The sequence below is a fragment of the Dendropsophus ebraccatus genome, chromosome 15, assembly GCF_027789765.1.
Source record: "Dendropsophus ebraccatus isolate aDenEbr1 chromosome 15, aDenEbr1.pat, whole genome shotgun sequence".
NCBI classification, from domain to species: domain Eukaryota; kingdom Metazoa; phylum Chordata; class Amphibia; order Anura; family Hylidae; genus Dendropsophus; species Dendropsophus ebraccatus.
Window position 1 is genome coordinate 2,454,623 of NC_091468.1, and position 25,648 is coordinate 2,480,270.

General features: G+C 48.2%; 1 protein-coding gene across 2 annotated transcripts in view; it reads left to right on the forward strand.

The window, feature by feature from the left end:
- Positions 1-25,648, forward strand: part of TTC7A (tetratricopeptide repeat domain 7A) — a 314,521-nt gene that overhangs the window by 6,061 nt on the left and 282,812 nt on the right. For both annotated transcript variants that reach the window (XM_069954611.1, XM_069954612.1), the window contains exons 2-3: positions 882-1,045; positions 7,551-7,719. In XM_069954611.1, coding sequence (XP_069810712.1) covers positions 882-1,045; positions 7,551-7,719 — 333 coding nt within the window. The remainder of the gene's footprint in view (positions 1-881; positions 1,046-7,550; positions 7,720-25,648) is intronic.

Genomic DNA, 25,648 nt, shown 5'->3' on the forward strand with positions numbered 1-25,648 from the left:
TGATTCTGGTGGATACACTGACGGATGTGCTGCTGGATGGTGCTGGCGGATGTACTGACTGATGTGCTGACAGATTTGTTCTGACGGATGTGCTGACACGGATGTACTATTTGCTGCCTGTTCTTCTGATACTAGAGAATGGAGCAGCTGGTTTTTTACAACCTTTTCCTATAAAAACTACATATCAGTCTGCTCGGCCCCTCCTGCTCTATAACACGCTGCCCGCAGATTGGACGGCATTTTTAAAGTGACCTGTTCTCTTTATAGGCAACTCGTCACCATCAAAAATGCTCCTGGTGTCGAGCAGGAGGAGCTGAGCGGAGTTATATATATATATATATATATATATATATATATATATATATATATATTATAGGAAAAGATTCAGTATAACTTGTCATTTATTGGATGAAATCTCTGATGTTTCCAGGCTAAGGAGTCCACTCCGCCCACTGGACTCTTTATCACAGAATGAGCAGGGATTTCACTCAGTTCCAAGTTATGCTGAATCTTTTCCCACAATGATATATATCACTCCACTTAGCTCCTCCGGCTCTATAACATGATGGCGGTAGATTGGGAAGCATTGTCTTGGATGGTGATGTCTTGGTGACAGGTCCCCTTTAAACACTTCACCACTGTGGTTTTAGATGCTCGGGTTAGTCAGTAGTGGAAGTGGGAAGTGGCGGCTTACAGATTAACAGGATAAAGCACCGCTTCACCTCTTTAACTTTCTAATTTGCTCAAATGACTAGTCGTTTTTTGGCATTTGCAGAGGAGGGTGCGTGCCGTCACTGGTGATACTGTCCAGACATCATCAGACCCTTCTTTATATGGGAATTCAGCTCGTAGTGACATCTGCTTTAACCCTTTCCTTACAGATGACTTCACAAACCTGCTGCTGGCGGAGGCTTTGCTGGAGCTCTCTATACGCGAGAACGTTGCCAAACTCAAGTTATCCATTCCACTAATGGACAGCAAAGAGCCAAAACTGCATCAAGCCAAGAGCTATCTGACTGGCATGCTGAACAGAGGCAAACTACCAGTAAGTGTGCTACTGCTAGTGCCGGGCCTGGGGCCACCTAACACGCCTCGTTTTTTCCATGGTGCAGAATTTCCTCCCGTTTTCCTACCAGTTGAGCCAGGAGACGACGTGTTCATGAACGTTGCTGCCTCGGCACATTTTCCTTAGTAGTTCTGTTTTCCACGACTTGATAATGATGAGGAGGAGGAGGTATGACTGGGAAGCACTGGGGAGTCAGGCCATAGGGCGTAGTCTGACCATTTGAGTCATTTATCAAATTCACCATTTTAAATAGAATTTAAGGCTATACACAGTATTTGCTCAGTATTTTGTAACCAAAACCAGGAGTGGATTGAAAACACAGAAGGGCTTTGTTCACACACTGCTGAAATTTAGTGCATGGACGCCATTTAATGGCAAATAATTGCTGTTAATTTAAAACAATGGCCGTTATTTGCCATTAAATGACAGTCATCCAGTCAATTTCAGCAGTGTGTGAGCATAGCCTTTCTGTGGTTTCAATCCACTCCTGGTTTTGGTTGCAAAATACTGAAAAAAATACTGTGTGGGAACATAGCCTAAAAAAACATCAGGCCGAATAAATTCTGTCTGTATCCACTATATGTGAGAGTCCTATACAGTAATCTTTGTAGGTTGGGATGAGGGAGATGACGTGAGTGGCGGCATGCTACTATAGTATAGTATAGAACAGGGGTACTCAACAAATTTTAGTGAAGGTCCACTTACTGGGGTCTGTTGTCAATTGAAGGTCCAAGCTGAACATCAGTAGGAAACGTGTTTTGTTACTTTTCACAAAGGTTGTTGAACTATTAACATACAGAATTGCTGCTTATTAGTGGCAAAACTGTCATATTCTCTCTCACCGGCCCTTTGAAATTAGGTACAAAGGGGTGACTGCCCCCAGTAGTATATAGCCCCCCTGTGCGCTCCCCCAGTAGTATATAGCCCCCCCTGTGTGCTCTCCCCCCGCAGTATATAGCCCCCCTATGCACTCTCCCCCAGTATATAGCCCCCCTGTGCACTCTCCCCCAGTAGTATATAGCCCCCCCTGTGCGCTCTCCCCCAGTAGTATATAGCTCCCCTGTGCGCTCTCCCTCAGTAGTATATAGCCCCCCTGTGCGCTCCCCCTCCCATATAGCCCCCCTGTGCGCTCCCCCTCCCATATAGCACCCCTGTGCGCTCCCCCTCCCATATAGCTCCCCTGTGGCTCTCCCCCTGGAGTATATATCCCCCCTGTGCGCTCTCTCCCTGTAGTATATAGCCCCCCTGTACAATCTCCCCCAGTAGTATATTTCCCCCTGTGAGCTCCCCGCCATTAGTATATAGCCCCCCTGTGCGCTCTCCCTCAATAGTATATAGTCCCCCTGTGCACTCTCCCCCAGTAGTATATAGCCCCCCTGTGCGCTCTCCCCCTGTAGTATATAGCCCCCCTGTGCACTCTCGCCCAGTAGTATATAGCCCCCCTGTGCGCTCTCCCCCTGTAGTATATAGCCCCCCTGTGCGCTCTCCCCCTGTAGTATATAGCCCCCCTGTGCGCTCTCGCCCTGTAGTATATAACCCCCCTGTGCAATCTCCCCCTGTAGTATATATCCTCCCTGTGCGCTCTCCCTCAGTAGTATATAGCCCCCTGTGCGCTCTCCCTCAGTAGTATATAGCCCCCCTGTGTGCTCCCCCTCCCATATAGCACCCTTGTGCGCTCCCCCTTCCATATAGCCCCCCTGTGCGCTCCCCCTCCCATATAGCTCCCCTGTGGCTCTCCCCCTGTAGTATATATCCCCCCTGTGCGCTCTCCCCCAGTAGTATATAGCCCCCTATGCGCTCTCCCTCAGTAGTATATAGCCCCCCTGTGCGCTCCCCCTCCCATATAGCTCCCCTGTGGCTCTCCCCCTGTAGTATATATCCCCCCTGTGCGCTCTCTCCCTGTAGTATATAGCCCCCCTGTGCAATCTCCCCCAGTAGTATATTTCCCCCTGTGAGCTCCCCGCCATTAGTATATAGCCCCCCCTGTGCGCTCTCCCTCAATAGTATATAGTCCCCCTGTGCACTCTCCCCCAGTAGTATATAGCCCCCCTGTGCGCTCTCGCCCTGTAGTATATAGCCCCCCTGTGCGCTCTCCCCTGTAGTATATAGCCCCCCTGTGCTCTCCTCCTGTAGTATATACCCCCCCTCTGCGCTCTCGACCTGTAGTATATAGCCCCCCTGTGCAATCTCCCCCTGTAGTATATATCCTCCCTGTGCGCTCTCCCTCAGTAGTATATAGCCCCCTGTGCGCTCTCCCTCAGTAGTATATAGCCCCCCTGTGTGCTCCCCCTCCCATATAGCACCCTTGTGCGCTCCCCCCTTCCATATAGCCCCCCTGTGCGCTCCCCCTCCCATATAGCTCCCCTGTGGCTCTCCCCCTGTAGTATATATCCCCCCTGTGCGCTCTCCCCCAGTAGTATATAGCCCCCTGTGCGCTCTCCCTCAGTAGTATATAGCCCCCCTGTGCGCTCCCCCTCCCATATAGCTCCCCTGTGGCTCTCCCCCTGTAGTATATATCCCCCCTGTGCGCTCTCCCCCAGTACTATATAACCCCCCTGTGTGCTCTCCCTCAGTAGTATATAGCCCCCCTGTGCGCTCCCCCTCCCATATAGCACCCCTGTGCGCTCCCCCTTCCATATAGCCCTCCTGTGGCTCTCCCCCTGTAGTATATATCCCCCCTGTGCACTCTCCCCCAGTAGTATATAGCCCCCCTGTGTGCTCTCCCTCAGTAGTATATAGCCCCCCTGTGCGCTCCCCCTCCCATATAGCTCCCCTGTGGCTCTCCCCCTGTAGTATATATCCCCCCTGTGCGCTCTCTCCCTGTAGTATATAGCCCCCCTGTGCAATCTCCCCCAGTAGTATATTTCCCCCTGTGAGCTCCCCGCCATTAGTATATAGCCCCCCCTGTGCGCTCTCCCTCAATAGTATATAGTCCCCCTGTGCACTCTCCCCCAGTAGTATATGGCCCCCCTGTGCGCTCTCCCCCTGTAGTATATAGCCCCCCTGTGCGCTCTCCCCCTGTAGTATATAGCCCCCCTGTGCGCTCTCCCCCTGTAGTATATAGCCCCCCTGTGCTCTCCTCCTGTAGTATATAGCCCCCCTGTGCGCTCTCGCCCTGTAGTATATAGCCCCCCTGTGCAATCTCCCCCTGTAGTATATATCCTCCCTGTGCGCTCTCCCTCAGTAGTATATAGCCCCCTGTGCGCTCTCCCTCAGTAGTATATAGCCCCCCTGTGTGCTCCCCCTCCCATATAGCACCCTTGTGCGCTCCCCCTTCCATATAGCCCCCCTGTGCGCTCCCCCTCCCATATAGCACCCCTGTGCGCTCCCCCTTCCATATAGCCCTCCTGTGGCTCTCCCCCTGTAGTATATATCCCCCCTGTGCACTCTCCCCCAGTAGTATATAGCCCCCCTGTGTGCTCTCCCTCAGTAGTATATAGCCCCCCTGTGCGCTCCCCCTCCCATATAGCCCCCCTGTGCGCTCCCCCTTCCATATAGCCCCCCTGTGCGCTCCCCCTCCCATATAGCCCCCCTGTGCACTCCCCCTCCCATATAGCCCCCCTGGGCACTCCCCCTCCCATATAGCCCCCCTGTGCGCTCCCCCTCCCATATAGCATAAAAACAAACACTTGTACTCACCCTGGTCCGGCATCTCCTCTTCTTTTCCCTCTTGTGGCTGCACTGCAGCCGTCACAAGAGGCCGCTCTCCTCTTGTCCTGGCGCAGTGACGTCACTCCAGTGCCGACACCAGAGGCAGAGTGTGGCCTCTTGTGACCGCTGCGGCCAGTGAGGGGTGACTGACAGGGAGGGAGCCAATGGCTTGTAACGAGTGCTCATAACTACTGTGCAGAGCGCAGCTGCAGCAGGGGTCCGGACAGCTGGCCTCCGTGGTCTGGGTTTGGACCGCAGTCTGCCAGTTGAGGACCCCTGGTATAGAATCACTTGAATGCTCCACTGTGCAAGTGACTATTAGAAACTTTATAATATATCTTATTAGAGAAAATGCTTCTTGCTCCGTTTATCAAGTGTCTTTATCCCTCCCCCATCATTTCACTTGGCATTTACTCTGATAAAATGCTAAAGCTTACTGAGGTATCAGGTTACATGCTGGTAAGACCAGATCCTTCAGACACAGAACTGAGGACACCGGGGAAGCTATTAGGCCGCTACGGGCGATAATCGTCCCGTGGAATAGAGTGCAACGATCAGCCGACATCGTTCATGTCGGCTGATCGTTGCAGTCGCTTGTTTTTTAACATGTTGAAAAACAAGCGACTGATATAGCAGCGATCTGCTGCCGTCGCTTCGTTGAATAGGAGCGTCGGCAGCAGACGCTGCTATATCCTATGGGCTGCCCGAACGATCAGCGATCACCTGGGCAGCCCCCCCGCAGGTCCCCGCCGCCCCCTCCCGCACTCACCCCCTCGCTGCAGCCGCGTTGAATAGCGGCGGCAGCGAGCGGGGAACGAGGAGCAAACGGGCGCTGAGAGCGCTCTTTTGCTCCTCTGACGACCCGTGTAATAGGCCCTTAAGACCAGATCGTTCAGATGCGGACCTCAGGACACCAGGGAAGCGATTAGGTAAGACCAGATCGTTCAGATGCGGACCTCAGGACACCAGGGAAGCGATTAGGTAAGACCAGATTGTTCAGATGCGGACCTCAGGACACCAGGGAAGCGATTAGGTAAGACCAGATTGTTCAGATGCGGACCTCAGGACACCAGGGAAGCTATTAGATAAGACCAGATTGTTCAGATGCGGACCTCAGGACACCAGGGAAGCTATTAGATAAGACCAGATCGAGTGTCTGTGCTTTATGTGATGTCTGAGTGAGTGTCTGTGCTTTATGTGATGCTGCTGCTGGTGTCTGTGCTTTATGTGATACTTGAGTGGGTGTCTGTGCTTTATGTGATACTTGAGTGGGTGTCTGTGCTTTATGTGATACTTGAGTGGGTGTCTGTGCTTTATGTGATACTTGAGTGGGTGTCTGTGCTTTATGTGATGTCTGAGTGAGTGTCTGTGCTTTATGTGATGTCTGAGTGAGTGTCTGTGCTTTATGTGATGTCTGAGTGAGTGTCTGTGCTTTATGTGATGCTGCTGCTGGTGTCTGTGCTTTACGTGATGTCTGAGTGAGTGTCTGCTTTATGTGATACTTGAGTGGGTGTCTGTGCTTTATGTGATACTTGAGTGGGTGTCTGTGCTTTATGTGATACTTGAGTGGGTGTCTGTGCTTTATGTGGTGTCTGAGTGAGTGTCTGTGCTTTATGTGGTGTCTGAGTGGGTGTCAGTGCTTTATGTGGTGTCTGAGTGAGTGTCTGTGCTTTATGTGGTGTCTGAGTGAGTGTCTGTGCTTTACGTGTTGTCTGAGTGAGTGTCTGTGCTTTATGTGGTGTCTGAGTGAGTGTCTGTGCTTTATGTGGTGTCTGAGTGAGTGTCTGTGCTTTACGTGGTGTCTGAGTGAGTGTCTGTGCTTTACGTGTTGTCTGAGTGAGTGTCTGTGCTTTATGTGGTGTCTGAGTGAGTGTCTGTGCTTTATGTGGTGTCTGAGTGAGTGTCTGTGCTTTATGTGGTGTCTGAGTGAGTGTCTGTGCTTTATGTGGTGTCTGAGTGAGTGTCTGTGCTTTATGTGGTGTCTGAGTGAGTGTCTGTGCTTTATGTGGTGTCTGAGTGAGTGTCTGTAAATAATGTGATGTTTGAGTGAGTGTCTGTGCTTTATGTGGTGTCTGAGTGAGTGTCTGTGCTTTATGTGGTGTCTGAGTGAGTGTCTGTGCTTTATGTGGTGTCTGAGTGAGTGTCTGTGCTTTATGTGGTGTCTGAGTGAGTGTCTGTGCTTTATGTGGTGTCTGAGTGAGTGTCTGTGCTTTATGTGGTGTCTGAGTGAGTGTCTGTGCTTTATGTGGTGTCTGAGTGAGTGTCTGTGCTTTATGTGATGTCTGAGTGAGTGTCTGTGCTTTATGTGGTGTCTGAGTGAGTGTCTGTGCTTTATGTGGTGTCTGAGTGAGTGTCTGTGCTTTATGTGGTGTCTGAGTGAGTGTCTGTGCTTTATGTGGTGTCTGAGTGAGTGTCTGTGCTTTATGTGGTGTCTGAGTAAGTTAATGTTAAAGGGGTTATCCAGCGCTACAAAAACATGGCCACTTTTCCCCCTCTCTTGTCTCCAGATTGGGTGGGGTTTCAAACTCAGTTCCATTGAAGTAATTTGAGCTTAATTGCAAACCCCGCCCAATCTGGAGACAAGAGAGGGGGAAAAGTGGCCATGTTTTTGTAGCGCTGGATAACCCCTTTAAGTGGCAGAGGGCTTGTTTGGTGCCATCCTCAATGGCGGGTGCCCACAGAAATGGTGAAGATAAAGACTGTTGTGGTGTGCAGTAATAACCAGTCTCTCTCACAGTGACCTTGATCAGTAGAAGCTTTAAGAAACCAGAACTGACTTACCTGGTGTATAAAGAGAGGATTGTTCGCCACAATAACCTCTTGTGTTCCGCAGCCTCGCTGGATGACAGAAGCGCTCCTAATACTGGGGAAGCTGCAGTACTGTGAGGGATCCTACCGGGATGCCGTCAGCATGTATGCCAGATCAGGATTTGAACACCAGTCCTTAGACGATGAACCTCTGTACAAGATGCGGCTGTTTGCAGAAGCTTTTGTTATCAAAGGTAAAACCTGTGCATGTGGCAGGATAGCTCATCAGCACAGAGGCTTTATATTAGCTGTAGTCTCAGAGCCAGGTGTAGGTATTGTTTCATCATCTTGTCAATGTCTTAGAGCAACCCCACACTCACCACAGCCAGCAGGGTCTCTCTCCTGTACAAAGCACATGGTTAGCCCCGCCCCTATCTCCTGTGTTATGTCTCGCTCCATCTGTTACCAGAGACAGATATGCAGGGCCGGGACAAGGAGTTTTGGTGCCCTAGGCAGAGAAGGCAATAGGCGCCCCCCCCCCCCCCCCCCAGTGTAGACTGTACACTATGCGGGGACAGCCAGGAGGCTATACCATATGTGGGGGCTGATACTTGGTCATCACAGGCTCTGCAGAGTATTACCACACTGCAGACTATATGGGAGAGTCAAGTATGTATATTGTACCCTCTAAATATAACAGGACCATGTATACTGTACCCCCTGACTGTAACAGGACCGTGTATACTGTACCCCCTGACTGTAACAGGACCATGTATACTGTACCCCCTGACTGTAACAGGACCATGTATACTGTACCCCCTGACTGTAACAGGACCATGTATACTGTACCCCCTGACTGTAACCATGTATACTGTACCCCCTGACTGTAACAGGACCATGTATACTGTACCCCCTGACTGTAACAGGACCGTGTATACTGTACCCCCTGGCTGTAACAGGACATGTATACTGTACCCCCTGACTGTAACAGGACCGTGTATACTGTACCCCCTGACTGTAACAGGACAGTGTATACTGTACCCCCTGACTGTAACAGGACCATGTATACTGTACCCCCTGACTGTAACAGGATCATGTATACTGTACCCCCTGACTATAACAGGACCGTGTATACTGTACCCCCTGACTGTAACAGGACCGTGTATACTGCACCCCCTGACTGTAACAGGACCATGTATACTGTACCCCCTGACTGTAACAGGACCCTGTATACTGTACCCCCTGACTGTAACAGGACCATGTATACTGTACCCCCTGACTGTAACAGGACATGTATACTGTACCCCCTGACTGTAACAGGACCCTGTATACTGTACCCCCTGACTGTAACAGGACATGTATACTGTACCCCCTGACTGTAAGAGGATCGTGTATACTGTACCCCCTGACTGTAACAGGACATGTATACTGTACCCCCTGACTGTAACAGGACATGTATACTGTACCCCCTGACTGTAACAGGACCATGTATACTGTACCCCCTGACTGTAACCATGTATACTGTACCCCCTGACTGTATCAGGACCGTGTATACTGTACCCCCTGAATGTAACAGGGTCATGTATACTGTACCCCCTGACTGTAACAGGGTCATGTATACTGTACCCCCTGACTGTACCCCCTGACTGTAACAGGACCATGTATACTGTACCCCCTGACTGTAACAGGACCGTGTATACTGTACCCCCTGACTGTAACAGGACCGTGTATACTGTACCCCCTGACTATAACAGGACCGTGTATACTGTACCCCCTGACTGTAACAGGACCGTGTATACTGCACCCCCTGACTGTAACAGGACCATGTATACTGTACCCCCTGACTGTAACAGGACCCTGTATACTGTACCCCCTGACTGTAACAGGACCATGTATACTGTACCCCCTGACTGTAACAGGACCATGTATACTGTACCCCCTGACTGTAACAGGACATGTATACTGTACCCCCTGACTGTAACAGGACCCTGTATACTGTACCCCCTGACTGTAACAGGACATGTATACTGTACCCCCTGACTGTAAGAGGATCGTGTATACTGTACCCCCTGACTGTAACAGGACCGTGTATACTGTACCCCCTGACTGTAACAGGACATGTATACTGTACCCCCTGACTGTAACAGGACCCTGTATACTGTACCCCCTGACTGTAACAGGACCCTGTATACTGTACCCCCTGACTGTAACAGGACCCTGTATACTGTACCCCCTGACTGTAACAGGACCATGTATACTGTACCCCCTGACTGTAACCATGTATACTGTACCCCCTGACTGTATCAGGACCGTGTATACTGTACCCCCTGAATGTAACAGGGTCATGTATACTGTACCCCCTGACTGTAACAGGGTCATGTATACTGTACCCCCTGACTGTAACAGGGTCATGTATACTGTACCCCCTGACTGTACCCCCTGACTGTAACAGGACCATGTATACTGTACCCCCTGACTGTAACAGGACCATGTATACTGTACCCCCTGACTGTAACAGGACCGTGTATACTGTACCCCCTGACTGTAACAGGACCCTGTATACTGTACCCCCTGACTGTAACAGGACCATGTATACTGTAACAGGACCATGTATACTGTACCCCCTGACTATAACAGGACCGTGTATACTGTACCCCCTGACTGTAACAGGACCGTGTATACTGTACCCCCTGACTATAACAGGACCGTGTATACTGTACCCCCTGACTGTAACAGGACCATGTATACTGTACCCCCTGACTGTAACAGGACCCTGTATACTGTACCCCCTGACTGTAACAGGACCATGTATACTGTACCCCCTGACTGTAACAGGACATGTATACTGTACCCCCTGACTGTAACAGGACCCTGTATACTGTACCCCCTGACTGTAACAGGACATGTATACTGTACCCCCTGACTGTAAGAGGATCGTGTATACTGTACCCCCTGACTGTAACAGGACCGTGTATACTGTACCCCCTGACTGTAACAGGACCGTGTATACTGTACCTCCTGACTGTAACAGGACCCTGTATACTGTACCCCCTGACTGTAACAGGACATGTATACTGTACCCCCTGACTGTACCCCCTGACTGTAACAGGACATGTATACTGTACCCCCTGACTGTAAATCACTGGTGTCAGGGGGATTAGCCTGTACACAATAAACAGAATATAAGTGTTCACCAACCTGTGGCTCCCAAGCTGTGGCAGGACTACAACTCCTATCATGCTGTGACTGTTGTAGTTTGGAGCAGCTGGTGACCCACAGGTTGGGGAACAATATGGGAAGTGCTGTGTATAGAGGAGCAGTGCAGGGATATATGGGGCAGCCCTGTGACCTAGGTGACCTCCCTCTCCCAGCACTCCCAGCATTCTTCACCTAAAGAATGATGAGAGTCAGTCAGTGAACTCACCAGACAGCATCCCAGCAGTCGATACCGCCTCCAGCAGTCAGACAGAGAAGAGGTCACATGGTGAGGAGGGGGCGGAGCCTCTGTAGGTCCTGCAGGTCAATGATTTATTTATATATTTTTTTTTAAAGAAATTGAAATTGCGCTGTAGGCCATCGCCTACCCTGGCCTACCCTTTGTCCGGGCCCTGAAGATACGCCCTAACAGGCAGTGCACCACAGATTAGAGAGTGAGACAGTCACCAAGACCACAGGGCTGCTCTTGTGGGGTATAAAGTCATTTTTTGGTTAATGAAGTGATTTACAATGTGTATAACATAGGCAAGTTGCTTGAAACAACAGTGACCATTCAATAGCCAGTTCTGTGATTCTCAGACTATGATGGTTAAAGGGGTACTCCGGCGAAAATAACTTTCTGGTGCCAGAAAGTTATATAGATTAGTAAGTTACTTCTATTTCAAATTCTCCAGACTTCCAGTACTTAAAGTGACTCTGTATCCACAATCCAGATTGTCCAGATTTGCTGCTGCTCTGGACAGTTCCTGACGTGGACAGAGGTGGCAGCAGAGAGCACTGTGTCAGACTGGAGAGAATACACCACTTCCTGCATGACATACAGCAGCTGATAAGTAGTGGAAGACTGGAGATTCTTAAATACAATTCTTCTTAAATTTCTGGTACCAGTTGATGAGAAAATATTTTTTGCCGGAGTGCCCCTTTAATTGCTGGATGCAGAGGTGGCATCCCTTGGACAAAACATTGCCCCTGTATCTAATCAAATTGCAGGAATTTTCATTTGTTTATCAAAGTGATTTTTTTAAATTATATTGGTGTAAAAAATTACAGTTTTATCCCATGACAATGACCTAGACTTCACTAGTGTCCTCTGGGATCTGCACATTTTATCCTGTACACAAGTGGAAGTTCTGCACAGACAGGTACACGTCATGTTTTGCTGTGTAGTAAAGTTGTTTTTTGGGGCTTTATAAAAAGAATTGCATATATGCAGAGAATGAGGTGGGATAAAGGGGGTCACCGCGGCTCTAGCACCCTGACCTGATTCACAGGCAATCTCCGCTCTAGCACCCTGACCTGATTCACAGGCAATCTCCGCTCTAGCACCCGGACCTGACTCATTCACAGGCAATCTCCGCTCTAGCTTCCGGACCTGATTCACAGGCAATGTCCGCTCTAGCTTCCGGACCTGATTCACAGGCAATCTCCGCTCTAGCACCCGGACCTGACTCATTCACAGGCAATCTCCGCTCTAGCACCCGGACCTGACTCATTCACAGGCAATCTCCGCTCTAGCACCCGGACCTGACTCATTCACAGGGCAATCTCCGCTCTAGCACCCGGACCTGATTCACAGGCAATCTCCGCTCTAGCACCCGGACCTGACTCATTCACAGGCAATCTCCTCTCTAGCATCCGGACCTGACTCATTCACAGGCAATCTCCGCTCTAGCATCCGGACCTGACTCATTCACAGGCAATCTCCGCTCTAGCACCCGGACCTGACTCATTCACAGGCAATCTCCGCTCTAGCACCCAGACCTGATTCACAGGCAATCTCCGCTCTAGCACCCTGACCTGATTCACAGGCAATCTCCGCTCTAGCACCCCGGCAATCTCCGCGGTAGTAAAGTCAGAGGAGAGCCGCAAGTCGTGTGCTGGAACATGTAGCTGTGTGTTCCTTGTGACTATTGAAGTGGCGGCTCTGTTAGTGATCAGGTCTTGTCTAGTTATGGAGACATCATGCAGCTGCTTCCACTTTTCTGTCTTGCTTTGTCTCTGCAGAGCGAACGTCTGACCGTATAAACTGTTATATCTGTGGCTGCAATGTTTAGATACTGGGACTATACCAACTTTAAAGGGGTTGTCCGGCGATAAAAAATTATTCACAGAATAACACACATTACAAAGTTATACAACTTTGTAATGTATGTTATGTCTGTGAATGGCCCCCTTCCCCGTGTCCCACCACCCCCACCCGTGTACCCGGAAGTGTGGTGCGCTATACATTACCTGTCGCGTGCCGACCACGGTCTCCGATCGTCAGCAGTGACGTCTTCTTCGGGAGGCCAGCGGATCTTCCCGAGTGCCGGCCGCCCTCTGCAGCGTCATCCGAAGCTCAGCCGCGATTGGCTGAGCATAACTGTGCTCAGCCAATCGCGGCTGAGCTTCGGATGACGCTGCAGAGGGTGGCCGGCACTCGGGAAGATCCGCCAAGCTCCCGAAGAAGACGTCACTGCTGACGATCGGAGACCGTGGACGACACGATATGCGGTGAGTATAATGCACCACACTTCCGGGTCTAGCGTGGGTGGGGGGAAACACGGGGAAGGGGGCCATTCACAGACAAAACATACATTACAAAGTTGTATAACTTTGTAATGTGTGTTATTCTGTGAATAATTTTTTATCGCCGGACAACCCCTTTAAATATTTTACTTCAAAAGATAAAAGTTTTAAAAAGTCCGAAAAATTTCAGATCTTTTTTTTTGTTCTGAACAAAAGAAGTAAGGAGGGATCTGGAACCCTGGAATAATACAGAAAGTATATTATAAAACTATTGCCATTTTTTATTATAGAAATAACAGTTTGGACCATAGAGGCCTGAGCTCTGATCCCCCCTGTAACAGGGTGAGCGGGCCCAGTGGTTTCACACTGAGAAGCGTCCTCGCTCGGAGCCATCATTGTGTTTCTCGGCCTGAGCTCTGATTGTTATGGAGGAGGATTTTTTGTTTTTATGATTGTGACATTTAGAATGTTGTGGTTTCCTGACTGAGAATGATGTGCAACGTACAACAGGTTTCATCACCAGCCAACAGCCATTTATCCAAGTCTGTTTAGGGCTGTGTTCACACCACTGTCTATGGTCCAAGCAGGCGGGAAGAATCATGATGCATACAAAGTTGTTCTCCCTGTCATTATAGTAGAGACCACAACAGAACTGTATAGACCCTGCTGCAAGTCAGTGATGGCTGTCACACCACTGTGCTGTGTATCTTCTGTGTATGTCCTATATATGTGCTGTGTATGTCCTATATATGTGCTGTGTATGTCCTTTATATGTGCTGTGTATGTCCTATATATGTGCTGTGTATGTCCTATATATGTGCTGTGTATGTCTTATATATGTGCTGTGTATGTCCTATATATGTGCTGTGTATGTCCTATATATGTGCTGTGTATGTCCTTTATATGTGCTGTGTATGTCCTATATATGTGCTGTGTATGTCCTATATATGTGCTGTGTATGTCTTATATATGTGCTGTGTATGTCCTATATATGTGCTGTGTATGTCCTATATATGTGCTGTGTATGTCCTTTATATGTGCTGTGTATGTCCTATATATGTGCTGTGTATGTCCTTTATATGTGCTGTGTATGTCCTATATATGTACTGTGTATGTCCTATATATGTGCTGTTGTATGTCTTATATATGTGCTGTGTATGTCTTATATATGTGCTGTGTATGTCTTATATATGTGCTGTGTATGTCCTATATATGTGCTGTGTATGTCCTATATATGTGCTGTGTATGTCCTATATATGTGCTGTGTATGTCTTATATATGTGCTGTGTATGTCCTATATATGTGCTGTTGTATGTCTTATATATGTGCTGTTGTATGTCTTATATATGTGCTGTGTATGTCTTATATATGTGCTGTGTATGTCCTATATATGTGCTGTGTATGTCTTATATATGTGCTGTTGTATCTCCTATATATGTGCTGTGTATGTCCTATATATGTGCTGTGTATGTCCTATATATGTGCTGTATATATTATGTGATGGGTCTGGCAGTACTTCTCATACAGACTTTTTTACAGACTGATGTAAAGCTCTGTTCCCTGGCGTCCCACAGCGGCACAAATGGGGGGTTTATTGCCCCTGTGTACTGGGCAGGACAAAAAGAAATTTTAATAGACAATGAAAGAAATAGCTCCTCCCCTCAGGAGTATAAATGAAGCATTGCCCCGGTACTTACTCAGTTTTATTTTTGTCCTGGTGTAGGGCAGGACTGACTGTTCTCCCCTCCCCCGGTCTTTTCCTTCTGCAGTAATTGTGGACGGCGCGTGGAACGCAATCTGCGTTCCACTGCGCCGCGCCGCACCGGAAATGACGCGCATCGCGTAGTTCCGGTGACTAAGCGCATGCGCAGTTCGCCGGCAGGGACGCGATGTGCGTCATCAACTCCGGCCGGATGTAGGCCCTCGCTCGGGCTTATACAGTGCCTGGAACGCCATCCTAATTGCAGGTAAGCCTGGCTACGGTCGGTAATTCTGCTCGGAATCGCTACCTGTGTTGGTCGCTTCCCTTCTGGAGATACATCAAGTAGGTCTTGCTGGAGTCTAGGTTAGTAGGTTATAGAGCCTTGGCTAATTGTACTCCCTCCATAGCATGTCGTCTAGAGAATCATCTGGGAGAAAGAGTTCTGCTAAAAGGCAACATCTTGTCTGCAGAGAATGTGGTATGTGTGTTACTTTTTCCTCCCTCCGTTCTGCCACAAAGGAGGTATTGATTATCTGTATCTTTTCAGAGACACCTCTCCCTGATGATAGTGATTACACCACCTGTCTCTCCTGCCGTCCTAAGATTCAGGACAAGAATGAGCCTAATATCCAGGATGTGGTTATCTGGGTCAAGGATCTCATGCAGTAAGACTTCTGGAATAAGGTTGGAAAAAATTACATTATTATTAGGAAGACACTTATAGTGTGTCTCTTAGGTCTTCCATGAAGGATATGCGTGAAACCATTAAGGGAGACATTGCTGCAATGATTCCTAAAAAGAGATCCAGAAGAGGTTATACTTCATCTCCTTCCGCATCTGGTGAAGACTATACCATCTTGGATGAGGTTCATTCCTCCCCCTCCCACAGAGAGGTGGATGAAAAGGAGGACAGATTTATATTTAATCCTGAAAAAATTTCTAGACTGCTAAGAGCTATTCAAATTGATAATCCTGTGGATTATGCTGAGATGCCAGGGTCCTCTAAGGGCCCCAAAGGTTTTTGTATTGATGAATTTGTCTCTGAATTGATTGATTCTGAATGGGATAAGTTAGATAAGGCCCCCCCTATTAGTAAGAGGTTTTGGTCCTTATTTCCTCTAAATGAGCAACAATCCAAAGGTTGGATTAATCCCCCAAAGGTAGATAGAGCCATCTCTAAGTTAAATCGTAATATTATGGTACCCTCTGAAGATGGGTCAAGCCTGAAGGATCCAATGGACCGCAGGATTGAAGCCACGCTTAAGAAAGCCTACAATACTGCGGCAGGTCAAACAGCTATTGCCGTTTCTAATCATGAGGTTTCAAAAACTCTAAAGAAATGGGTGTCAAAGATCCAGAATGATATAGATTCTGGTATCAGTAGAGATTCTATCCTAGATTCTTTTAAAAATCTCTCTCTAGCGGTAGATTATCTGTATGATTCTGCATCACATCAGGTAAGGCTGGGAGCCAGAGCCATGGCTCTGTCATCTGCATCCCGTAGGGCCTTGTGGTTACGTCCATGGTCGAGCGACAATCAGTCCAAATATAATGTCTGTAATTTAGAGTATACTCCAGGTAAACTTTTTGGAGCTGAACTAGATACACTTATGGAAGAGTTATCCGACAAAAAAGGTAAATCCTTACCTAGTGCTCGGAGTTCCTTTCGGAGGAGACAAGCTCGTTCCCCCCCCAGGAACAGACAGTATCGCTACAGAGGCAGAGGAAGAGGTTATGGCAATTATAGGAGAGGAGGTCAGACCAAGGGAGCCAAGTCTCCAAATAGAAAGAAGGAGTTCTGACGCCACCTCAGAGGTAGGGGGTCGCATTGCACAATTTCTCCCAGCTTGGGAAAGGGTTGTGTCCGATGTCTGGGTAATAAACATAATAAAAAGAGGTTATGTATTACCACTGCACCCCCTGCCTCCAGAACGTTTTCTTGTATCCTCCCGTTTTTCTCCCCAAAAACAGATCATTCTAGAGGATTCTATCCTACAGTTGGTCAAGATCAGAGCCCTGGAAGAGGTTCCTATGACGGAAAGAAAATCGGGAGTTTACTCACCGGTTTTTCTGGTTCCAAAGCCTTCAGGGAAATGGAGACTGATCATAGATCTGAGGTACGTGAATCAGTTTATGACAAAGAACAGATTCAGAATGGAGACAATAAAGTCGGTAAAATCACTTCTGAACAGAGGAGACTATATGGCGTCATTGGATCTCAGAGACGCATATTTCCATATTCCCATATTCGAAAACCACAGAAGGTTCCTGAGGATAGCCGTATACATCAAAGGTCGGTTACAACATTTTCAGTTCAGGGTTCTTCCCTTCGGGATTACATCTGCCCCCTTTGTTTTTACGAAGGTAGTAGCTGCTGTCGTTGCTCCTCTCAGGTTACAAGGGATATCTATTATCCCATACCTAGACGATTGGCTTCTCCTTGCAGAATCAGCCGAACGGCTAAGTCACAGTGTTATAGTGACATTGGAGTTTCTATCCTCTCTAGGATGGATAGTCAATTGGGAGAAGTCAGACCTGACCCCCTCATTGACCAAGAGATTTCTGGGGTTTATAATAGACTCGGAAGCTATGCAGCTTTTTCTAACCCCAGAAAGGAGAGGCAGAATCCAAGAAGGGTGCAGTTATCTGAGAGTGCCTCGTCTAGTTACCCTCAGAACTCTGATGCGGTTTCTAGGTCTCCTTTCCTCCTCAGCGGAAGCAGTCCCCTGGGCCTTATGGCATATGAGAACTCTCCAATCAGAAGTTCTTCAAGCTTGGAACAGGAGACCATCAGGCCTAGAGAAAAAGATAAGATTATCTCTGGAAGCAAGAACTTCGCTCCGCTGGTGGTCTCGAGTAAAGGATGGACTCAGTCTAGAAGAACCTATTTGGAAGATCCTGACGACGGACGCTTCAGGCTCAGGATGGGGAGCACACCTAGGAGACCTAAACATTCAGGGCATCTGGTCACCCTTAGAAAGAACCCTCTCTTCAAACGAAAGAGAGCTAAAAGCCATTTACAAAGCCCTGCAACACTTTTCTCCTCACCTTCAGGGGATGGCGGTGAAAGTGAAGACGGACAACATGGCGTCAGTCTTTTATATCAACAAGCAGGGCGGCACCAGATCGAAACCTCTTCTGATAGAAGTAGGAAGGATCTTGGATTGGGCGGAGAAGAATATACATCGCATCATGGCAGTCCACATCAGAGGAACTCACAATATGTTAGCAGATCGTCTGAGCAGGCAGATGACGATCCCAGGAGAATGGTCCTTGAACAAAACAGTCTTCGATCAGTTAGTCGAAAGATGGGGTCGACCAGAGATAGACTTAATGGCAACAAGAATGAACACCAAGGTCCCAAGATTTTGCTCTCTATATCAAGCAGATCGCCCAGATTTCACGGATGCGATGTCAATAGAATGGAACTTCAACCTAGCCTATCTATTTCCGCCCACGGCCATGATCCCCAGAGTGCTGAAAAAGATCAGACAGGATCAGGCCTCGATGATAGTGGTCATACCCTTTTGGCCAAAGAGGTCCTGGTTTGCCCAACTCATATTAATGAGCCAGGGAGACTACTGGAAACTACCAATGATACACAATCTGGTGTCTCAGGGCACTCACTTGTGTCAGGACCTGGGGGCTCTCCATCTCACAGCTTGGAGATTGAAAGGTCCCTACTAAGAAGTAAAGGGTTTTCCAATAGAGTGTTGGAAACACTATCTCATACGAGAAGTGAAGCTACCAACAAGTCATACTCTAGAGTCAGAAGAGTTTTCCAATCTTGGTGCTCTTCTAGACAGAAGGACTCGACTAATCCTTCCACACCGGACATACTAGAGTTTCTACAAGAGGGATTTGATAAGGGCCTCTCTCCTAGTACCCTTAAAGTTCAATTAGCCGCCATGTCGGTTTTTCTACAGAAAAGACTTTTGCTAATTCCTGAGGTGAAAAACTTCGTTAAGGCTGTATCTCGTCTGCGCCCGAGAATATCCAGACCGGTGTGTCCATGGGATCTGTCTTTAGTCCTAAGGGTCCTGGCTGACCAGCCCTTCGAGCCTATTTCGGAAATCTCCCTTAAATTATTAACGTTAAAAACGGTTTTTCTGTTAGCTATCACATCAGCTAAAAGAGTTGGAGAATTACAGGCCCTATCCTCAACCGAGCCTTATACAACATTTTTTCCAGATAGGGTGCTCTTACGGTTTTTACCTACTTTCACCCCCAAAGTACCTACCTTCTCAAATCTTAATCAGTTAATTTCAATTCCTATTCTGTCCCAAGAGGCCATTTTGGAAGACAAGACGTTGGAAAAATTGGATATAGTGAGATGTCTGAAGGTATACCTACAGCGCACAGAACAGATCAGAACAACAGAGAATCTATTTATCTCCTTTGGAGGAAACAACAAGGGAAAGAAAGCTTCAAAACCTACACTCTCAAGATGGATTACAGAGTGTATTAACATGTGTTATTCACTCTCTGGCAGTGAACCTCCAGAATTCACGAAAGCACATTCCACACGGTCAGTGGCTTCCTCTTGGGCAGAAAAAGCTTTAATTCCGCTGGATCAGATTTGTCTATCTGCATCATGGTCTTCTCCCAAGACCTTCTTTAAATATTATAGGATTAGTTCCTTGTCTTCTCCTGTTTTCTCGTCGTCCGTCATACAGGCTGCGACGCAGACCTCCCGCCCTGTTGGGGTTAGTACTAGCTAAATCCCCATTTGTGCCGCTGTGGGACGCCAGGGAATTTAACATTATGTATGTTAATGTGTTTTCCCTAAGTCCCATCAGCGGCACAAGTCTCCCTCCCATTGTAATATTGTTAAGTCATGTTTGTAATTTCTTTTGTCTTTATAATAAAACTGAGTAAGTACCGGGGCAATGCTTCATTTATACTCCTGAGGGGAGGAGCTATTTCTTTCATTGTCTATTAAAATTTCTTTTTGTCCTGCCCAGTACACAGGGGCAATAAACCCCCCATTTGTGCCGCTGATGGGACTTAGGGAAAACACATTAACATACATAATGTTAAATTCACACCTCACCATGGAAAAGGTGAATTATTAAAACAAAATGCTGAAATCACACAAAAAGGGCCAGTCAAGGAGCAGAGCAGACTGATATATAGTTTAATGGGAAAAATTCTCTCTGAATTTTATTTTGCACATGTAAAGGGTACCCATCACCAAAAACCAGTGAGACAACCCATACAGCGGGGGTTCCAGTAGTGAGAACCTTCAGAGAATTTCCTACATACTGCAGCATACATAAAACCGCCGGACTGATAAACATCCTGTTGGGTGGAAACGTTGCTTTCAGACGCTGTCTGATAATTTTTAGCATGTTTCTCTGACATATTCTGTAAAGTATTGATCGGTCAGGGTCTGATAAGTAGAAGTAGCTGGGAGGTGTGGTCCCATATTAGGTCCACCCAGTAGACTCCTGGAAAAGAGCAAGGACTTAGATGAATTCTGTACACAGTTATGTAGGAAAGGATATGGTGTACCTTGCAAGTGATTGATCAGCAGCCCGATGTGTATAGAAGTAACTATCAGTCTCTAATTAGGACCGCCCCCTGGACTCCAGAGAAGGAGGGGGAATTTAGATGAATTTCTTATAAATCTGTAGGAAAGGATTTAGTGTAACGTAATTCTTAGGTGTCGTCAGGATTGTGCTGTAACCTGGTGTGAACTGAACCTGTTTTTGCTTCTATGTGCCACACCCGCTTGCTTCTCAGCTATCTGGCAATGCGGGAGTTAATCTGATTTTCTAGGAGACTTGATCTTTCCAGCTAAGTAGGTCTTTAGACTGACAGGAATCTCTGCCTATCTGGAACCTGGATATCTGAGCGCCGGTCCAATGGGGATTCGGATTGGGCTCTGGTTCAGTATAAAAGGAAGCTAAGACAGAGTTCCAGTGCTGGTTATTAGCGTAATACCCTGATCCCAGCTTCCCTTGTCTACTCCTGCGATCTCCACTCCTAATCCCTCTGTTTTGCCTGACTTGATACCTGACCTCCTGCCTGACTTTTGACTACCCGTTTGCTTGCTGATTTTGTACTGCATTGCCTGTTCGGATTTTTGACCCGGCTTGTTTGACTATTCTTTTGTGTTGTTTGTCCGTCTTGTTCCGTGTGCACATATTTAGCACAGGGAACGTCAACGTGGTTGTCCACGGCTGCATAGAACCGACTAAGGCAAGCAGGTAGGGAAAGTGGGTGGGTTCAGACCTAGGGTCGTGTCTGTACCTCCCTGTCCTGACAGAATAACCAGCCCAAACTGCCTTGGGCTCATGGACCCCTGTCAACGATAGTGGACCGTATGCAGCAGCTCAATACCTCGGTCCAGGAGCTTGCTGAACGGGTCCAGGTACAAGAGACGGTTCCCCGACAAATTACCATGACCTCCCCGGTACCTCCTGAGCCTCCCGTCCAGCTCCCGGAGAAATTCCAGGGGGACAGGAGAAGCTTGCACGCCTTCCGGGACGGTTGTAAACTATTTTTTAGATTGCGTCCTTACTCCTCAGGTAACGAGGCTCAGAGAGTGGGTATTATTATGTCCCTTCTCCTGGGACCCCCTCAGGAGTGGGCTTTTTCTTTGTCACCTGACTCCCCTGACTTGCAGACAGTCGACCGGTTCTTCTCTGCATTGGGACAGCTTTATGATGACCCGGACAGTGCTGAGCGACGCCTGACTATGCTACGGCAAGGTGACCGACCGGTTGAGGACTACTGCTCGGAGTTCAGGCAGTGGAGCGGTCCTTCCATGTGGAACAACTCTGCCCTCCGGTTCCAATTCCGGGCCGGGTTGAGCGACCGACTTAAAGACATGTTAGTGGCCTACCCGACGCCTGGCACCCTTGAGGAAAGTATGACCCTGGCCATTAGGGTAGACAGACAATTGAAGGACCAACAGCGGGAAAGGGGTACTTTAGACCATACCAGAACCTCCTTCCCTAAACCTTCCCCACCTGTGATACCCACTCTGGGAGAAACCATGCAAGCAGACGCCAAGACCAGACGAGCTCACCGTCTTCTGAGCAACCTCTGCCTATACTGTGGCAAGGATGGACATCGTGTAAGAGGATGTCCTTCCAGGCCGGTGCCACCACCAGAAAACTCCAAGCTCCTGAGTGACTGAGGGGGTCACTCAGGCGCACAGGTAACCTTCACCAAAAAGAACAAGCTCTTATTGCCTATTTCTCTGATGTTGGGGGGGGGAAATGTATTTCTGGGTATGCCCAGGTCGATTCTGGTCGATTCTTCTGCAAATTTATTAACCCCATTTTCTGGTCAGGTTTAGAGGTATGTCCCCTGCTGCTCAAGTGTCCAGTAAATGTCACTGGAGCAGACTCTGCCCCGTTTGCTCAAGGGAATGTACAGTATGTTACCCCTGCCTTGAAGTTAAAGTGGGATCTGTTCATGTTGAAACCCTGGACTTTCTTCTCATGCAAAATCTTGTGATTTTAGGTTTACCCTGGCTGGAAGCACATAATCCTGTATTCGATTGGTCCAGCAGGGAACTTGTTCGATGGGGGCCTAAGTGTGCCTCCCATTGCGTTGCTGTGTCTCTTGCAGAATGTTCCCCTGGGGAGGGAGAAATTCCTGAGTTCTTGTCTGATTATGTGGATGTGTTTGATGAAAGTGCAGTGGACGGATTGCCTCCCCACAGACCATATGACTGTTCGATTGATTTATTTCCCGATGCCAAATATCCCAAGGGTCGTATCTTCAATCTACGGTTCAGGGAAGAAAAAGAGTGCTGCACCTCACACCTATGGCTGATACTAGTACCTCTCGGCTGCATAAAAAACATCAGAATTCTGTATGTGAATTGATCAAGCCACACTGCCTCATGTACCTCGTGCAGGTATCTGATACACATGGGTCCCTACACTAAGTCCACACTGTTCTGGTCAGCGACCACCACCCCCGCAGGCGTGAACAGTCAGGGAAGGGAGGCCATGGAACGGCCCTGCAACCCCCATGCCACAGGACCAGACCCCAAAATGCCACACCAAAACCCAGCCAGCACCACCGGCGGAGGAAGCTGCCCCCAAACAGCACAAGTCTGGATAAGGTATTGCACTCACCATAGCTATCAAAGATAGAATGGGACAGACAGGAGGGATTAAAACCATGAGCACTCAGGTGTCTCCTGCTAATTGCGGTCATGTGGGTCTCACCAGGAGGAGTGCAAAACACAGAGAAAAGAGAAAAACAAAATACGGTTCAGGGAAGAAAAAGAGTGCTGCATCTCACACCTATGGCTGATACTAGTACCTCTCAGCTGCATAAAAAACATCAGAATTCTGTATGTGAATTGATCAAGTCACACTGCCCCATGTACCTTGTGCAGGTAATTAGCAGGATATGCCTGTGCTCACATGTCCGGACCTTATGTCTTCCCCATTCTGTGAGAGCAGCAATGGTAAGTGTAATACCATATCCATGCTTGTGTCGTTTGGGGGCAGCCTTCCCCGCCGGTGGTGCTGGACGGGTTTTGGTGGGGCTTTTTTGGGTCTGGTCCTGTGACATTGGGGTTGCAGGGCCATTCCATGGCCTCCCTTCCCTGCACGTGCACGCTTTGCGGGGTTGGCGGTTGCTGACCGACACGGTGTGGAGTTAGCGTAGGGACCCGTGTGGACCAGAGGACCTGCGTGGTGGTACACGGGGCAATATGGCTTGATCAATTCATATACAGACACTCTGGTGTTGATTTTTAATATAGGCCTAGCGGCATTAGTATCAGCCATAGATGGGATGTGCAGCCGTTCCATTCTCTCCAGTTCGCGTATCTTCAATCTGTCTTGTCCTGAGAGGGAGGCCATGTGGGAGTATATTAAGGATAGTCTCCGTAAGGGCCTTATTCGCCCATCCTCCTCTCCTCTGGGGACGGGATTCTTTTTTGTGGGTAAAAAGGATGGTGGGCTTCGGCCCTGTATAGACTACCCGGAGTTGAACAAGATCACTGTTAAGAACCAACACCCGCTACCCCTAATTCCTGACTTTAACCAGATAGTGGGTGCTAAATGGTGCTCCAAGATTGACTTGCGGGGAGCATACAACTTGATATAGATCAAGGAGGGTGATGAATGGAAGACTGCTTTCAATACCCCTGAAGGGCATTTCGAATACCTTGTTATGCCTTTCGGCTTATGCAATGCCCCAGCAGTCTTCCAGCATTTCGTAAATGATGTATTCCGACAGTATCTGGGTCGTTTTTTAGTTGTGTATCTTGATGATATTTTAATTTTTCCTCCCAATTGGTCCTCACACATCCTGCATGTCCGTACAGTCATGGAGCTTCTGAGAGCCAATAACCTTTGTGCAAAGCTGTCAAAATGCCAGTTTGGTATACAGGAAGTCTCATTTCTGGGGTACAAAATAACTTCAAACTTGTTTGGTATGGACCCCCTTAAGGTCATAGCCATTGAAAACTGGGAGCGACCCAATAACCTAAAGGCTCTGCAGAGGTTTTTGGGGTTCGCCAATTATTATAGAACATTCATTAAGGGGTTTTCGCTTATAGCCAAACCCCTCACTGATTTAACCAGGAAGGGAGCGGATCTGGTAAACTGGACCCCAGACGCTATCAGGGCATTCAACAAACTAAGACAATGTTTCTCAGAGGCTCCAGTGCTGGCACAACCGGACTTTGAGCGTCCTTTTATTGTGGAGGTGGACGCATCTGAGGTGGGGGTAGGAGCGGTCCTGTTTCAAGGGTCAGCTACTCTTACCAACCTCCGGCCCATTGCTTTCTTCTCTAGGAAGTTCTCTAAGGCAGAGTGTAACTATGATATTGGGAACAGAGAGTTACTAGTTATAAAAAGGGCATTCGACGAATGGAGACACGTCCTAGAGGGGGCAAAACATAAGGTGGTTGTGCTTACCGATCACAAAAATCTAGTATACTTAGATAAAGCTAAACGTCTCACACCAAGGCAGGCCAGATGGGACCTGTTTTTTACTCGCTTCAACTTCGAGATCACCTATCGGCCTGGCTCCAAAAATGTCAAAGCTGATGCTTTGTCTCGCAGCTTTGACCTTGAGAGCACTCATAGGGACCAGCCCGATACTATTCTGAACCCTGGTGTAGTAGTTACAACCTGACCTGGTGACTTTGATCGCAGAGTCTCAGTCCCTTGCACCCCAGAATACTCCAGAAACTCTATTGTTTGTACCCCCGAATCTTCGTCTCCGGGTCTTGGAGGAGATTCATGGTTCGGTGTTGGCTGGTCACCCGGGGGTGGCAGGAACTAAGTATTTGCTTGCGCGTCATTACTGGTGGCCTTCCTGTGCCCGAGACATAAAGTCTTTTGTTGACCCTTGTGAGACCTGTGCTCAGTCTAAGGTTCCCCGTAGGCCACCTGAGGGTCTCTTACGTCCTCTGCCGGTGCCGACGAGACCTTGGACACACATTTGAATGGATTTTATCACTGACCTGCCACTGTCTAAGGTAAAAACTGTAATTTGGGTTGTTGTGGATAGATTTTCTAAGATGTGCCATCTCATCCCTCTGTATAAACTGCCTAATGCTCGCACCTTAGCTACATTGTTTATTAATCACATTTTGCGCCTTCATGGTATCCCTGAAAATATTGTGTCTGACCGGGGCGTTCAGTTTGTAGCGAAATTTTGGAGAGAGTTTTGTGGGCGGTTGGGAATCTCTTTGTCCTTCTCGTCTGCCTTCCACCCACAGACGAATGGGCAGACCGAGAGAATCAACCAGTCTCTAGAGCAATTTCTCT